The 17,983-nt window shown below is 39.0% G+C and overlaps 1 protein-coding gene across 1 annotated transcript in view; it reads right to left on the bottom strand.

Annotated features, from left to right (window-relative positions):
- The window catches only part of GALNTL6 (polypeptide N-acetylgalactosaminyltransferase like 6), a 464,021-nt gene that overhangs the window by 71,402 nt on the left and 374,636 nt on the right, over positions 1-17,983 (bottom strand). The window contains exons 5-6 of the mRNA XM_057419062.1: positions 11,355-11,540; positions 5,598-5,781 (exon numbers count right to left, since the gene is read on the bottom strand). Of these exons, the coding sequence (XP_057275045.1) occupies positions 5,598-5,781; positions 11,355-11,540 (370 nt within the window). The remainder of the gene's footprint in view (positions 1-5,597; positions 5,782-11,354; positions 11,541-17,983) is intronic.

The following is a 17,983-nucleotide window of genomic DNA, read 5'->3' as shown; positions in this document are numbered from 1 at the left end:
AGCAAAGACTTTCTCTGCACCAACATGTTGTAAAAAGTACATATAAGGACTGAAAATAAGGAGCTGCAGAAAGAGATTGTTTCTGAGAGCATATCAATTCAAATAAAAGAGCATGCTGACAACAGTTCGCATAATAATAATATGATTTTAGATACGCAATTCGACAGAAAAGGCCATGTAATCTTCCTGGTTACTTTAAGGTCACACATTACATCTAAGCTTGAGAGTCTGTGATGAAGGGGAAGAGAAAAATGTGTTGATCGCCTCATTTTATCTCCTAAACATGTCTGAAATTTTACCAGAAAGTACATCCATAAACCATAAGCGGCCCCTATAATTGTGAGACCTCAATCCTATAACCTTTGCCAGACTCATACGCAAAGTATACTTGCAATGGTGGAATGCTTCCTATTTTATAAATAGGATACTAAGTACAGGAACTAAAATGCCTCATCAAAGTTGCTTTTACTTCCTCAGCTAACCCAGTATTTGTCAAACTACTGTCCTGGTCCTTTGCTAGAATAATATTCTTCAGCATTGTCTTCTTTCAGCGACATCTGCAGATGACAGCTTTACATCAGAAGGCAAAGAAGAAACACTTGGAGGGTAGAGCAGTGGTCGTAAACCAAAAAGACTAACTTTCCCAAATAGGTGCTAGAAGTCTTGGCATCCAGTAAACAGCACAACACTTCTCTCACCAGTTACGCTTTCCATCTTGAGTTGCAACTCAATAGCAATGCTGTTAGATCTCGGGTGCACCTTTCCCTCTCTCCTGAATCATAAAGCTACACCACCATAAAACTGCTCCAAGGAGCTGTGCAGCCCTTTCCTACCCTAGTTGATTGGTGCTACGTTAATCCTCTCCATTATTTTGTGTGGGGTTTCTTCTTGGTTTTTTTTTTTTTTTTACAAGTAGTTTTTTGAGTTGAATTGTTAATGTTTTAATGTTTTCTTGCCTGGTTAGATACGCTGCTCCTGGCATGGATGGACACTGATGACCATTTTCAGATCAGGCATGTGGTAACATGAATTGATGTAATCTAAGTGCTGCCAGGAAGTAAAGGGCAGTCATCCCCAGCAGGCCTGAGCATATCAAACCTCTGTTTTAAACTTCCACAGAGCTTTAAGCCCAGACAGGCTATTAAATCATACAAACTGACATGCTGTATATCACAGTCCATTATAGTAACAAGGTTACCCTATTAGTTTAAGTGGCAATCACTTGGGTTAGGCAAATTCCTCCAGAGACTAAAGTGGTTGCACCACAGAAAGAAACAGCCACACAAGAGCACACTCTTATATCCTAAATCTACACGTCCCATAAGGGCATGCTTTCAAATCTCTGTCATGACAAAGAAACAAACCAGTGAGAGACAATAAGCTAAGGTCATCCTTGCCACAAAGGAGGTAAACATCTCTGGTCCTCCCGGTTTATAGATTAGAAAATAATGTCCCAAGTCACCTCAAATTCTGCTGAATAATCATTGACCCTGGATCTAGACCGTAAGCATCATCATGACATGGGATAATTGCCTGACAATTTCCCAAAATACATCAAAACACCAATTTGCTCTGTCTTTTATACAACCCTGAATGCATCTCAGAGGAAAATAGCATGAAGCCCCTTCAGAATATATTGGGGTAGTCGTACATGAATCACAAGAGAAAAATCACTACAGCCAATTGTCAGGAGCTGCAAAAGTGGCATGTCAGTTGAATGCAGTATAAAACTTCTGCTGTTTCTGTGGCACATGAAAAAGGGAAATTGACAAGGAGTTCACAGATATTCACAAGAGTTCACAGTTCAACATTTTATAGGTGGTGAAGTCCAACTTCCATGCTTCTAAGGATTCAATGCATCCTGGAAAAACAGCAACACAGATCTTTGAGAAAAACAGATAATCTTAAAGGCTACTCTATATCCATTTACGCTGTAGGTACTAAACTTTCTTATACATTACAATGAGCACAGAGAAATAGCCAGTAATTCACATAGGAGCTTCAATTAAAACCACATTTTATAGTTTGGTTCAAGCAAAACCTATGGAAAACGTGGAGTGGCCAGTAACATACTACATGTGAACCAAACTGATACATTTTGGAGATGAATGCAGCCTAATCCTAATGCCATTATAAATTGGTCACCCACCTCCCAGGCTGTTGCATCTGTACCAGGATTTGACACTGGGTAGGCTGGAAGCAGTACAGTCCTAAAGTCATAAACATCAAGCCAAATCATGGTGTAAAGCTACTTGTCGTGAACAGCTGTAGATTGCCTGAGGATGAATGTGGGTGTACATCAGGAAAAGCTGAGATCTGAAATGAAACTTCAAGTTCTATCACAGCAAAGGGTGGAGATGGTGCCTGAGTGGCACTGTAAGTGTATGAACAATAAACCATGCCCAGGCTCACACCAAAAATGGATGAGAATGTCTAGATTCTTCATATGAGGCATTTTGAACTGGACAACTGTGTCCGGGTAGATAGCATTCAGTAGGAGAGTACCTTTCAAACACTAACCAAAGTGGAGTGCATTAAAAAAAAAAACAACAAAACAATAAAAGCAGGGAAAAATTAATTCTAGAAACACTGCCACAGCTGGCACTGGAGCTCAGTGAGCTCCATGATACTGTCACACCAAAAGCCTGTCTGACAACACTTCAGTTTATTGTGTCAACAGCAAACAGCTGATGTTTGCTGCAGCAGTATTTATCATAGAATGGTTAGGGTTGGAAAGGACCATCTAGTTACAACCGCCCTGCCATGGGCAAGAACTTCTCACACTAGACCAGGTTGCTCATGGCTCTGTCCAACCTGGCCTTGAACTATGCCAATGATGGGCATTCACAACTTCTTTGGGCAACCTCTTCCAGTGCCTCACCACCCTAATAGTAAAGAACCTCTTTCTTATATCTAACCAGAACTTCCCCTAATGAAGAGTCCCTCTCCAGCATCCTTGTAGGCCCCCTTCAGATACTGGAAGGCTGCTATGAAGCCTCCACGCAGCCTTCTCCGAGCCTGTCTTCATACGGAAGGTGCTCCAGCCCCCTTATCATCCTCATGGCCCTCCTCTGGATTTGCTCCAACAGTCCCATGTCCTCCTTCTGTTGGGGACACCAGAACTGTACCCAGTACTCCAAGTGGGATCTCATGAGTGCAGACAGAAAGCTATATATCATTCAGATAATATAATTCAGACAATATAATGACTGGTCTTAGGTCTTCCATTGTCTGATCTGGTTTTATGTGCATCAGTTCTTAGGCTAATGTGATCTTTTCTGCTGAACACGTGTACTGAGTTGGCATTTCAGCACAATTTTTGGATCACATACCTATTTGCTGGTGTTTTACTAAAAATGCTGGCAGTTTTCCAGTTCATTACGGATCAGATCAAATCTGATGCTGCTGGCAAGAAATAAAGCTATTAGGATACCAATAGTAAAACATTTAACCTAAATAAAAAAAAAAAAACAATCGTACTGCTTACAAAAAAAATAACATAATGACTGTGGTGCTGGCTGAAGCCATTTCTAGTTTTAGCGCATATGCACAGGAAAATTGTTCTGTCTCTTAAATTCCATAGAACTTGTCTTGGTCAATTAAATTGCTGATATCTAAAACAGTTTGTGATTTTTACCACACTTCTTGTAAGCAAGGTATTAAAAGCTCAAGGTGTCAACAGAGAAGGCCCTAGGAGAAAAGCAGTAGTGACTCTGAATCAGAAAATAACTCCTCCCCTAAGCAAAATTCATACTGATTATTTAAAACACATCTAAACCCTCACCATTATAGGCAGAGAGTACTTTTGAGCAAAGTTATTGTCCTAGCTCCACCAGCCTTCTATCATGCTGCCATGTGTGGGGTTGGACATAGTGATTAATGTGCAACACTGCTTTTCTGCCTGCATTACTCTGATGCAGATACTGTCATGTGGAAAACAAAGGAAGACTCTGACTGATTTGTGTAAGAACTAGGAAGCTTTTTCACCTCTCTGGGGAAACAAGAACTCAGATTACAAGAGATTACGGGTCACATTGTCCTTTATGTTACTCCTTATGAAGCCATTTCTGTGTCTTACGAATGCAGGCATGGTGAGATGAGTATCACCTGCTGCCAGGCTGATCGTAACAACAGTTCATGCAAAACCACCACATCTGTTCTGTACTGCACAAAACTGCGTCTGTTCTAGGAAGTGTCCTACAAATGCATCCTCTTCCGTCCTTTCTTGTCTTTGAAAGATGCATACAACAAACTGTAAATGGGTGAAATAGCAGATAAGTAACCCTGGCAATATAGCAGTTTTACTTATATACAAACTTTGAATGCTGAAGCAAATTACATGATGTGCTAGGTGGTTTTCAGTAAGTAGAAAGAAATTACAGCTGCTCAGAAGACCAGGAAGACTTGTGGAAGAGAAAGGGAGGCTCTAGAAGCTCTGGAGTGCTATGTGATTGCACTAACTGCATCTATGTCGTAGAGTGGTCACATTGGCAGCTGATGGAAAGTATTTCATCAGGACTTACAGTAATGCAAGATGAAGACTGATGAGCCTAGATGGAGATAAGTAAAAAGGAACAAGCAGAATAATGGAGATAAGTAAAAAGGAACATGCAGAATAATGAAAATAAGCCCACTGAACGCCACAATTACCTATTTCTCCCTATACCCATCTAGTCATTCCCTGGACATAAGGGTCAATTTCTGCATGAATTAGATCCATTACTTCAAACAGATCAGAGTCTTGGACAGAGACAGAAGTTTTCTGTTGCTATTGTTTCCAGGTTTTGTTTTGGGGAGGGGAAAATGCTGAGTTTTAAACTGCCAAAACCTGCAGCAAGTTTCAGCCAGGGCTAATGACAGCATCAGAGCCAGTCCTGCTGCCAGTCCTGCAAGGATCCAAGCTCTGTGAGACCTCTGGAGACTGCCACATTGAATCATGTCTGTCTGTCCTCTCTGCTGATGAGGATTAATCCTAGCTGATCCTTACATGAGAAAAAAGAAAAGATCTACTTTTGTGAAAAGTAGATGATCATTCGTGTGAAAGAGCTTACGTATACAATACTGGCTGGCTTATAACAATTTATTTACAAATCAGCTTGACACTGTTCAGGTTTGACAGCTCTGTGTTCAAGTTACAGCAATACATATACGGTAGCAATATCACCAGTCATAAACAAAGCATCTGCTGGCATGCATTGCATCAATCTTCAGCAAATAAAGCATTAAACTAAAGTCTGTTCAGTGCTCTGTGGAATAAACAGAGTAACTGCAGTCACATTCACTCCTTGTCCAATAGCAATAATTTCTCTTAACTACCAGTATGTGCCTCTTTGTTTAACGTATGACCACTGGGCCAGAAAAGATGTGGAAGGTTTGTATTTCCAGGCACAGCTTGTGAATCCTGCAACTCGTTACCCTGATCTTTTTCCTAGTTTTGGGGTTTTATAAATATGTACAGAAGTTGCTTGCTTCTATGACCTTCCATTAGTATGAAGTGGACCCTACATGGAAACTTCTGGGCTTGGATTCTTCTGCTACTGTTGCCTTCTTTGCTTGTTCTGCTTCATGTTCCCACTCTCCCCTTTATCACTACTTACTCAAAGGGGTCGCTGGGATCAGCTCTCTGGAGCTCTGGAGGAATCGGTATTCTTTTGTAGTACATTTCCCAGTCAAAAGCTCCTCGCATGGCATCCCCCGCCTGTGCCTCGTAGCCAAAGTGATTGTGGTCAATGACATCGATCATAGGACACACGATGGTTTTGTGGTTTAGTGCAATCTGGTCTGAAAAATGAAAGTAGAAAATAGGAAACGGCATGTCTAGTCAAGCCATCTATCATATTACTGCAAAGTGAATCCCACAGGTTTTTCTGATGTTTGAAGATTGCTTGCTTTGTTCCCTGTGGCCCCCAAATAATTTCATTTTTCAAATCTGTATCAAACCTTTATCTAAAGTGGACTTAATGCAGTTGGGCAATGATTAGAAGCATTTACAGTTCTTTAAAGGGAGGCATATCCCTGTGAGACCCACAGGAGTCCAGTCATCTATATCTCTGTCACTTTGCTACTCTGAGCTGTCCCCAATCTGTCAGCTATGGAACAAGCAAGCAAGCAAAAAGTAAAAATACTCCTTCAGATGTGGGGAGTTGCATGGCAAGCTCCCATGAGAGAGATTTGTGTTCCTAAATGTGAATCTCAGCCCTTGCAACCATTCAGCTGCTGTTCCTCTGGTGCTAGTGTGCATCAACTTTGAGATCAAAAGCTACAAATTAGAGGCAAACTCCAACACGAACAAAACAGGGCTTGAGTCATATTTGTTTTGTACCAGTCTTTGAGATATAAAGAAGGCCCCACAGTGTTGTTCTTACTCATTTATTTTCCAAAGAAATGAATTTCTTTTTGCGTTTTTGGAAAAAAATAAGAGAAGTGTGAAGCTAAATCAAATTCCCATGTCTAGTATAAGGGCAGGGTGAGCCTGAGTCTGCTTTGGTAATTCCTGCTGCTTAATCCCATACAGCTCCTCAGAAAAGAGACAAAAGTAAAGAAGACATTCCAACTGCAAGAATAAGCGGAAGAATAATGGTTTGAAATTAGGAAGTACAGGGAAAATCTGTACTGTAGAAAACCTATCTGTGAACTCTTGAGGAAAGAAAATCTTCAACTTCCAAGCATAACAAAGCTTTTTCTCTGAATGATAGCCTAGTTTCTTACATTGTAGGGAGTATGGGGAAAACTTGGTTTTTGTTTTTAAGGATTAGATTTCACTGGTGCTTGATAATACCCTAAAAAAAAAAACAAAAAAAAAAACAGAGGGCTAGTGTGGAACAAACACTTAGATAGGAAGGCAGGTAATCGTCGTGTAAGGATTCTTCTCTGCTTCTGAAGGATTAAAATTAAGAAAAAAGATTATTTCAGTGAAACGTCTGTAGTTTTCATGTTTATTCTCAGTTGCTGTTTATAGACTGTCCAGATGGGGGAAGAACACTGACTGCTAGTGAGAAATTATCGTGCTTGGAAATTCATCAGGTTTTTACATTCTTATCCTTTAATAGTGAAATAAATTTAAAGCACAGGCTCTCACAAAATTATAGGAAACTCATCTCAGACATAATGGCTGCATTACTGTTGCTATTGCCAAATATAATTTCATTCACTGGTATAATATGTAGTGCTATCTGTAATCATTATGTAAAGTCATTTTTACATAACCTCTTTCCTGTGATGGTCCTGTTAATAGTTATAATAACCTGTCTCTGATCCCTTCTTTCTAAATTGATTGGAAGAGTGAAACTAAATGGGATTGATTTGGCTGGAGCAGGTCAAAGGTAGACTCATAATACATTAGCATCATTCTCTTGATATTTAAAAGCTGTAGTCTTAAATAGACTGAAAGATTGGAACTCTCTAAGTCACACACAAAAATAGCCAGGGAGAAAATTATTTGACGAATGACCAAACTCAATCCCAGTCCTCATTAACACAACTCTGCAACAATTTTGTAAGTAAGATGATGCTTACCTGCCTGTTCTTGTAGGTTTCCACAGAACCTACTTCTCAGCCCACAAAATGTTTTAGAGAAGATGAGGAACCACAGACATATCTTGACTTTTGAAGAAACCAAAGTGTTTGTAGTTGTGCACAACAAAGGCAGCAAATCAGATTTACAGCCTTAATGTTTCTTTCAGTATGCCTAAATTAATTTATTTTGCATACATACTTCTTAGGCTTAAATGTAAACCCAATATGAATTTAGGAAACAGAAAAAAGTGCTGTAGGGCTACCTTACATTTCACAAGAGTGCTGGTACCATAGCTTAACAGATGTGAAAATGCTGCTGCCTTTGCCAGCCACTTCTCTTCATCCCACCTGCTCCTCTGCAAGAAACTGAAAGCCATAGCTGAAACACTTTATAGTATTTCTTTTCCACTGCATTTACTCATAATCCCGTCACACATTCGTATGTCCTGAATTCCTATATTCTGAAAATTTCTGTTTCTATTATTTCAATGCGTATATGCTGCAGTTAAAGGGAAGAACAGAAAGATAAGCATCACCATACATGTAAAAATCTTGCAGATTTGAGGGAAAGCCTAGGAACAAGAGGGAACATCATTGCACAGAGCTTCCTCCCTTGCAGTTTTAAGCATTATATACATATATATTTGAATTCAGCACTTGTAGCATCAAGCAGAGTGTACATATGTGGCAATAAACGGAAGTTTTCAATACTGGATAAGTCAGTATCTCAAAAACCTATGTTTTATCTTTACAAGAAAGATGCATTCCTTTAATTTCAAGTGCTGGTTTCAAATTGGCCTGGTTAAAGCAACAATGCCACATTGCAAACACTCTTATTTTCCTAACTGAATATGTTGTTACAGATGGTGACAACATTTGAATGACTCAGCAAATTATCATTTGTTATCTGAGTTGTCATAAGTACTTGTACTGTTAGTATCCCCACTGGCAAGTGATGCATTATATAATGTTGTGGAGATGGTCAGCTATAGTTAGCAGGTATCTTGATAACTTCCTAAGCATGACCTAATAATGATATAGTTTTAAGTCTTGGTCAGAAAAAAAAATCTGTTTTAACAAAACTAGTTCTGGTAGTGTGTGGCATTACTAATCTATTGTCCAGCTCCCCTCTTACTGCTCCTACAACAACATCAGCAGAAGGAAAGATATGCCTTCATCTTTCAGCTGGTTTGCTGCTCAAGTTTCTTACCTGCAGTAACAGTGATTTCGCGCTACACTACATTCAAACTACAGCAGCTGGAGCCCAAATCACATCTTTCCTTCTGCTGACTATATACTATTGAGGAGTGATAACAAACAGCTGTGTTTGCCAACATTTTTACATGATCAGTTACCTGCTCAGTGAATCTCAGGCTAAACTCTCTGAGATCTGAAAGTTGTTTTTCTCAGTTTAGAAGCCCATTTAAGCTAAAGAAATAAATTAAATAAAGCTTAAAGAAAATAAAGATAAACCATGTTGCAGCTGATTTTAAGAAAACAAAACAAAGGACTGTAACTGAAACCAGCTGTGGCTCAGCACCACAAACCTACTTAGATACCTAACAAGTACTAAAAAAACCTGTCTTCCTGACAGTCAATTCTGTAAAGATAAGTTAGGTGACTAAATAACTTTGAGAACTGTTTTTATGTGATTGCTCTTGGTTTTCTCAGTACCTCCTAGTCCTCTAACTTTCAAGGTCTCATTTTGAACAAAAGCTGGCTTGGAACAGTGGAAACCACTGCACCTCTTCAGAGGCAACTCCAGGGCAGGGTTGAACTGCAGTCCTGTTGAGGACTTCTCATTACACGACAGATAAATCAGAGCTAAAACAGGGCAGCATCAAAGCAATAAATACACAATATATCCTCTGTTGTGGTTTCCTTGAATGACATTCAGTCACATGCATTTCTGAATGAATCACAAGGTAGATCTTTAGATAAACACTTGCAAAAATTCATTAACTTTACTATTATTAGTAACTGATTGTCCTCTGATTTCAGTATAGTAAATATTTGCCACCTATTGGATATGAGAAAATTTTCTCATCCCTTTAGGAAAAAAAAGGCACAGGCCATTCTTAAAAGCTGTGTGTTCATTTTCTAGTTGTCCTTCTTCATGTAATACTCCACATTTTCTTTAAAAATTATGCCTGTTGACTCTGGGTTCCAGTATTCCTAAAGATTAATTTCTAGATCCCCTGGCTGGTTAGCTATGGGTATTTCTACTATATGTGAAATGAGAATGATATGCAGAACATGAGAACTAAGCAGAACTGGGACCTGGTCCCTGATGAAGCCTCTCATTTGTCCAGTTCTCTGGCTTGAGGCCAAGGGTTGCAATCATCAGTTCAATACCCAACTGCAACCTAACTGCAATTATGAATCCTTTGTGACCATTCTATTTATTTTTCAGTTTTTTTTAGTGTGAAACCCAGCTAGATGTACCTTCATTTCAGACAAGATATCAAGAAAAGGAACTGGCTTTGCAACTTGCAATTTTCCCATGTCTAAGTTAGCAAAACAGAATGTCTACATCTCATGTGCAGTAATATAGCAAAAGATTTCAGCGGACAAGACTGAGAGACTTCCGGAGATTTTTTCATTAGTAGCAATGTATTATGCACAGTGTGGCAAAATCAGAAAGCAGAGGAAAAGTGGCTGTATATGTAGAGTACTCCAGAGTGTTTAACATCTACTTGTCTGTAGATGTCTGTGGAAGGCTTGTTGAAACTTCTCTCTGCTCCTTTATGCTATTTAGGCTCTACACAATGATGGAGGTTTTCTAAAAGAATGCTGATGCTGTGCTTAAGGAAATATGAAACAAGAGGTAAGACCATATGTGTAATTTGATAAAGAAGCTAGAAAGGAAATAAATTTGGAATTTTGTACATTATTTTGCTACTGATCTGAAGAAGAAAAACTAGTTACTACAGTTGGTTTTGATTGGTTGTTTTGGGTTTTTTTTGGTTGGTTTTCTTTTTTTTTTTTTTTTTGTCTCAAGTGACAGTTCATTAGCAGAACGTCATTTCTTCTTGACTGCAAACACTTTATCACCTTATTATGTGGCCAAACAGTTCTAACAACAAAATTCAAGAAACAATAACCATTAATTGGTGAAAACCTATCCTGTCCTGTACTTTTGACATACTCTTCTAATTAATACAAGTATCTTCCATAGTAAACTCAGAAATTTTGGTTTTGCTAGCCAAAAAGCACCCATTTTGCAAAGCACATACTCTTTGCATGCACTCAAGTGTGTAGAAAATAGGACATTGTTTCCTGAAGTGAAATCCTAGACTACAGCAATTGATTCTTTCCATTCCTTTGACTAATGGAGCTTTGCTGGCTGCAGCTGGAATCCAGCAAAGCAGTCAATAGCAAATCATTCTTTCTGAGCTTCCTATTGTGAATGCAGTTGTTATTGGATTTAACTCCGAGGTCCTAGATACATTTACAGCAAAAGCTGTTTTAATGGAATGTGGAGGACTAGGAAGGAGTACAATACCTGCATAGCAAAAGTTTACAGGTGTATAGTAAGGGCATACCATACTACTAGATTTAGTAGTGTATTTTGTAGCAGTAATGACAAAATAAATTGTAACTGTAATAGGCCAAAATGATACTTCAAAATTTTACCAGCTCTTTATTCACAAGAACCATAAAATAGAGCTGGTCGCATTTCTCAGAGTTCTGTCTCATACTGACTCTTCAGAAACTGCAGCAGAGCTCCAAACACTTCTGTACAGTGTAAATCCCGCTTATTGTGGGACATGGCTTTGAATGCTTAAGCTATGCTGTATGCTCTAATTTTAATGGCTGATGAATGCTCGTACACTTACTAAGCAAGGGAGGCAGCCAATTCACGTTGACTTCGCAATGGGAATCCAGAAATGTCAAGACTTCTCCTCTAGCCAGCGAGGCTCCTAGCAGTCTGGTCCGAATGAGCCCTTCTCGTTTCTTGGTACGTACAATCCTCACTTTGCCAAAACGGACCATGTATTCCTCCAGCTTCTCTTTTAAATGTTCTAGAAAGAAGGGCAAAAAAAACATCAGTGGTGCCAGGCCTGAAGGAGCCAACAGAAAGACAGGTTGGCATATAACCTGCAAGCAGCTTATCTACTACCATCTTTCGTCACTTCAAGTCCTCCAAAATCAGCCACAAATCCTTCCTGAGACAGTTTGGAAAGTGTAAATGGCCTCTATTTTATCACACAGAGGAAGACACTGACACTCTGGACCTTTTACTGCAGTTGCTACTGGCAGCCTGCCATCCACGATATAATCATGGCCAAAACAACTGCAGGATATTCATCCATCCTCTGGTTCCTGCAGCCCAAGGCCAGATAAACATTCTGGCATGTTGTTTTATAAACAGTGTCCTTTCCAAGTGGGTTTCCTGTATCAACTAATTATGAAGAACTATGCATGGAAATAATTTTTTTTAAAAAGTAAGCATTAAACTAGCATGATTAGATTGTTTCTGTAACGGGAAGGGAAACAGACCTGAAGGAAGATCTTAATAGTTTGGTGCCAGCGTGAAGCAAATGGACAGCTGACTTCCCAATAAAATTAAGCTGCAAATGTAGAGTAATTGATAGGTTCTCTTATCTGCATAATCTGGGTCTGTTTGTATCACAAACCAGCATCTTTGGGAATATTTTTAATTCTGACTAGAAACACACACAAAGAATCATAAAAAAAAAAACAACGATAAAAGACACCCTACAGTTTTGCCTCTTCCTAAATACATCTACAACAGAAATCCTGATCTTTCGTCTTTGATATAACACCTCAACTTGTCAGACTCATTACTTCGGAAAAATCTGATAATTTCATATGGCAGGGAACGAGAGAGACAAAAGCCTAGTGTTCTATAATTAAAACTCGTGATAAGCCATATCTAGTGATGCTAGGGGTTTCAAACTAAGTCTCACCGAAATGTGTTTGCCAGGTTATGACTGCTTCTCATATCAGGCTACTAACTCTTTGGACTTATATCATCAGCACAGGCTCCGATCCAGACCTCACATCATTACAGATTGCAAGAAGTTTACTACAGACTACCTGAAAGGACTACTATTTAGCGGTGCAGTGGAGCGTATAATGCTGACACACAGATTAAAGGCAACAAGCAAACGAGCCACAGAGAATACAAGACCTTGTGTTAAAAGAAAATCAAGCTCCACTGAAGCAGAGCTCCCTGCACAGGCTCCTCCCTGTCTCTGTTCCTTTCCTTCCTAGTTGATCAGCACACAAGACTTCTCCAATCTACCTGCAAAAAAAGGAAGGAGTAGAACCTGGTGTGTAGTTACATGTATTTAGTGGGAGAGTACTGCATGGTATTGCACACTGAGGAATGCTGATGTACACTGACACATAAGAGGGAGCAGCCCGAGACCTGAGAATATTAGCCTGCAGAGATTACAGTACAGGTGGGGGTTTGGGGAGAAAAAACTTAACACTGAAGACTTGGTGAGTCAAGAGAGTGGTCTGTGTCCATAGTAATACCTGGGAGAAGTATTTGATGAAGAGAGGAAGGCCAAGTCTGAGACAACAAAAATAAAGAATGACATTCAGCTAAACACTAAATGATTTTGTCCTCTACTCTGGAGCTGATTGAAGAATACACATTTAAAATCTGAAATATGTGGAAAAGAGGTATCCCTTTTTTGGTTGCGAGGGCTGAGATTCACATTTAGGAACACAAATATCTCTCATGGGATCTTGCCAGGCACACTCCCCACATCTGAAAGAGTATTTTTACATTTTCCTACTTACGTACTCAATGAAAAACAGCACAATTGCTGAAAAGTCACAATAACAAGAGATGTACTGTGTCTTTGAATGGTGGTCTTTGTATGACTAACTGTATTCATGGGACAAGGGCTGTATGCCATTCTGACTCATTTTAGCTACAAATCAGTACCATGACTGAAACGAGGTTAAATCTTTTTGTGCCCACATGCAAGACTGTCTAAAGCATATATTTATCAAACTGCTTTCCTGTTTTTATGAGCTCCATTAAAGCTACTCCCGTAGTGCAGGAATATAGAAGAAGGGCAACAGACGTTGAAAACAAAGAGAAAAGACCTTGCAGGTAATATAAGAAAGCCTGACAGGGCTGTCAGTCTGGATTTTTTTCTATATTTTAATTGTATCATCTTATAGCCTTGAAAAATGAAACTGTTTCAAAGTGACAGTATATTACACAATTCCAAAGTAAATCAAATGTAACCTGCTAGGACCATAGCTTCTGTTAGTTTTCAGACACTGGAAATTTCCTGTAGCTCTTTAATGTGATCTAGCCCTTCTCCTCTGACATCTTCCACCCACAAGTCCGAAGATTTTTTGCACTGAATAGCACAAAATAGGAACCCTACACCAAGAGCAAGACCACATTCCTGCACACTGTACAGACAACTGTATAAATAAAAAAGATTCAGGTTACTCAGCCTGAACACAGCTCTCCAACTATGGGAGGAAGCACTTCACACTATAGCTCCAGTGCAAATCCTCCATCTTCACCTGCTGACCTTCAGAGCTGGGTTCACTGATAAGACTCTGGCTGATCACAGAATTCTACTACATAGCTCTGAATTTGGCATTGTATCAGATATGATTTGCTGTTCTCTATGAGCTGGTTCTAGGCAGTTTCCCCCTTTGTATGTGAGGGCAGCTACCAAGGAAGCACATAAACTCTCTGACAAGAGAGAAACAAGAGCCTTACTTGGGCAGCCTAAGTTGTTTATGGTGTTGGTAGGCTCTTTGTTGCCTGTATAGAAATTCCAGGTCACACCTTAACTGCACTTTCACTAGTTAGGTAACACAATGTCTAAGGAAAGTCCCTTGCAATAGACAGTTTGAATATGGCCACTACTGATTTTTAAATGAGCTAATACAAACACACTCTTTTCATGCATTCTGATTGCTATCACTTGTCTTGGGCTAAATAAACTCAGTGAAATTTGGTCTCATACAAAGGACAATTTTATTCCTTTCACATCTCGCAACGGGCAAATTGTTAAAGCTGAGTGACTGTACCTTCAGGAAAACACATCAGTGAGAGAAGATGTAAACTCTCATATTATGATACATTCTTTTCTGTTATTATATCAATTTCTAAATAGAAAAAGGGTTGAATAAAATAATTTGACTGTCATCAGATGTTGAGGCTTGAACTCCATGAAATCAATGGCAATTTGCACTGTTCTGTCATTGCTTCACGTTTCTTGCAAACACAGGAAAAGAGGTTTCTCAAATTTTATTTTTTTTTTCAAGAATAGTATCTGAAATTCTGTGAAACAAACGAGAGTGCTCTGCAGTACCTTCCTCCCTCTGTCTCAGATAACTCTTCACACATTTCAGACAGCATGCCATGTGATTTGTGAAGAACTGCATTAAAACATCCAGCACATCTTCTAAGGCCAGACTCACATATCTGAAAATTGTTTTCATCTACTCAATTAGTCCCTTGGTTGAAAAATTTTATTTTCTCCTTGTCACTTAAAGAACAACTCACAAAAAAAGCAGAAGAATACAAACAAAATTTGCATGTCTTGTTCATACAGAATTCTAAATACAGCCTCACTTAGACATATCTGAAAGTAATCAGGAAGAAAACAGAAGCAGAAGTGTTTATTTTTATACAGCTTAGAAAAGTGACATAAAAAGATCAAGTCTACACAGAAATCAAAGTATATGGATTGCTAGAGATAAATAAGGCATCCAAATTTGTTGAATTACATGTTAGAGGTATCCTAACAAGAAGTCATGACATGGTCAAACAGATGCCAGCAACGATACCTACTCTATCTTTAATTTTGAGATTTGGCCAAGATGACAGTTTGGGAATTTATCTGGAAAATCTTCTCAATAACTACAAAACCATCATGAAGTATTCAAGTTCAACAAGCAACTCCAATGTGGTTGTGAGAATGAAAACATCTTGGAGGGAAAAAAATCCTTTTTGGATCCATAAGTAATGATTTTCTTAGCTTAAATCAATATGAAAGTGCTCTCATATTGTATTTTCCCCTGCAATGTCTTGTGGCACTCTCTGTTTCAAATCTTGCCAATCTCTAAAAGCATGAACACGGAGTAAAAGTCACAGACAGTAGAACAGTGGTATTTTTAAAGAAAACTGTAGTATTTTCTACTATTTGTATCAGTAGCAAAGTCACATATTTCACGTTAAATCACTCATTAAAGCAACTCTTGCATTACTCAGTATACTGATGTTATGATAGGGTGGTCAGCAGCTGGCTTTAAAGGCTAGCTACTTCATAAAAGAGCCCATGTTTCAGATGCTCTGACAAAGACAACACCTGGGAATCTCACAGCTCAAGTCTTGCTTAAAGCAGACTAGACAAGACTTTAGAATTCTCTGGGAATAATTTTTTATTAACAATTGATCTAGGTGTTTGTGATTACTAACAAACTTTTCACACAATTCCATAAATTTCTTTCACAGAAGAAAACACCAAATGACATTTTATTTCCTATTGAAGAACTGCATTTTTTTACAGTTTCTAATTATTGTATTGCTAATATTATCTCCAAAAGAAGCACCTCACAAACCCTATATATTACACATACACATTTATTCCATGAGTCTATGATTTAAAAGCAAGTTCCCAAGTAAACGTGCATCAATGTCAGAGCAAAACTATAATTCTAAACAAATTCTCTGAAAGGAAGTATATGTGGTGTGTGAAATAGAAACCAACCTGCACTAAAAAGGCCTTAAAATGTCCAGGGGATAACACACTCTACCCATTTGTTACTAAAGGGAACAGTTCAAGCAAGCTTGCCATGACAATAAAACAGAGAGGCAGGATGGTTTAGTTTATATGATATAATATTGCATAAATTTAACTTTCAGAATTAGGCATGATAGAGAAGCCAGTATTTAAATTCTACAGTGAGCTATAAATGGTGCACTTCAAATAAAGGAGCCAAAGCCCTTGTCACTGGATATGGGGTACAAATGTCTAATTTGTAATTTAAAAGAAAATACATCACTCTTTTCTTCACAGTGTTGATCAAATGAACCCATGAATCATATGTTTGACACATGCCAGGCACCTGCTAGGGCAAGAGTTGGCACAGGCTGTGACAAATAAAGAATAATGCATGGGCAGGAGGTTTACAGGCTGTCACTGCTATGACAAGTGATGATAAAGGGAAGCATTACATCTCTTCTAGCAATAGCCTGTAAACAAATTCTCTGCTGTAATTGTTTTGTGTGGGCCTCCTCTGTCTTCATTTAAAGTCTGGAGAAGTTACCCTAAAAGAATAACAGGCACACAATTGCCTGGTCCTTGTAATTAAAGATCTACACAAGCAGAGTACCCAGTTATTTAATTTAGTGCCCAGAAATATATTGGAAATCAAGGTTCTGTCTTTGTCAGGAAAAAAACAATCATAGTAGTAAAAAGCAGAACTGCAATTCTTCTATTTGTTGGGATGCACACAGGGAAGATTTCATTACCGCGCTGGTACCCTGTGGCAACATGCGCTATGTGACAAGCAATGTTCCTTCAAGGTTATTGAGAAGGTGTTAAGAAAGACTTAAAAGATGATGTGAAAGCTGGAGCTGGTCTTCAGGACTTGCTTGACTGCAGCATGGACCGTGAAAGAGGAAGGAAAATACAAAGAAAATAAAGGCTTTTGTTGAGCCCCTCTTCTGTACAGCCAGCCAGGTCCATTCCAAACCTAGGTCTGTAACACCTCTTACCCTCTGCATCCCTGTAGCATCTTGAAGTTTTGTCCCAAAGTACTGACAACCTCTGTTATAGTATCACCGACTCATAAATTGTCAATTAAGAACAGCAACAGAGCTTGCTAAATGCCCTGATAGGCAATCTGAACTAAATGTTTCTTTTTAACTTTAATTGACAGAGTAGTACACAATTTGAGCTGTTCTGCCATTCCGAACATGAGCCATATAACAATAGCTTAAGAAAAACTTACAGTAGCTGAAAATGTGCCTTGGCCTCTTCTGTTACCTCAGCTCAAGCATATGGGAGGAAGCAATGTGGCTAAAGCCATAGCAGTCTGTGATCACAGTATCACAGTATGCTAGAGATTGGAAGGGACCTCAGAAGATCATCTAGTCCAATCCCCCTGCCGGAGCAGGAACACCTAGATAATGTTACACAGGAATGTGTCCAGGCGGGTTTTGAATGTCTCCAGGGAAGGAGACTCCACAACCTCCCTGGGCAGCCTGTTCCAGTGTTCCGTCACCCTCACTGAGAAGAAGTTTCTTCTCAAGTTTAAGTGGAACCTCTTGTGTTCCAGTTTGTACCCATTAGGTCAGTAAAATAATCTGCAAGTGACTATTCTGTTGGTGAGAATTAAAGCAGTCAAATGGCTGTTTTGACATGAAACAGTAATGAGGCCAGGTCAAGAACATTCTTTTTTCCCCCCCCCCCCCCTTTGGCAGCAGAGCTTTGCCCAATATGCACAG

Source organism: Pezoporus wallicus, unplaced genomic scaffold (genome assembly GCF_028554395.1).
Source record: "Pezoporus wallicus isolate ANWC-B61680 ecotype Strahan unplaced genomic scaffold, APGP_CSIRO_Pwel_v1 contig_2384, whole genome shotgun sequence".
Lineage (NCBI taxonomy): Eukaryota > Metazoa > Chordata > Aves > Psittaciformes > Psittacidae > Pezoporus > Pezoporus wallicus.
This window is presented reverse-complemented; position numbering and strand designations above follow the sequence as displayed.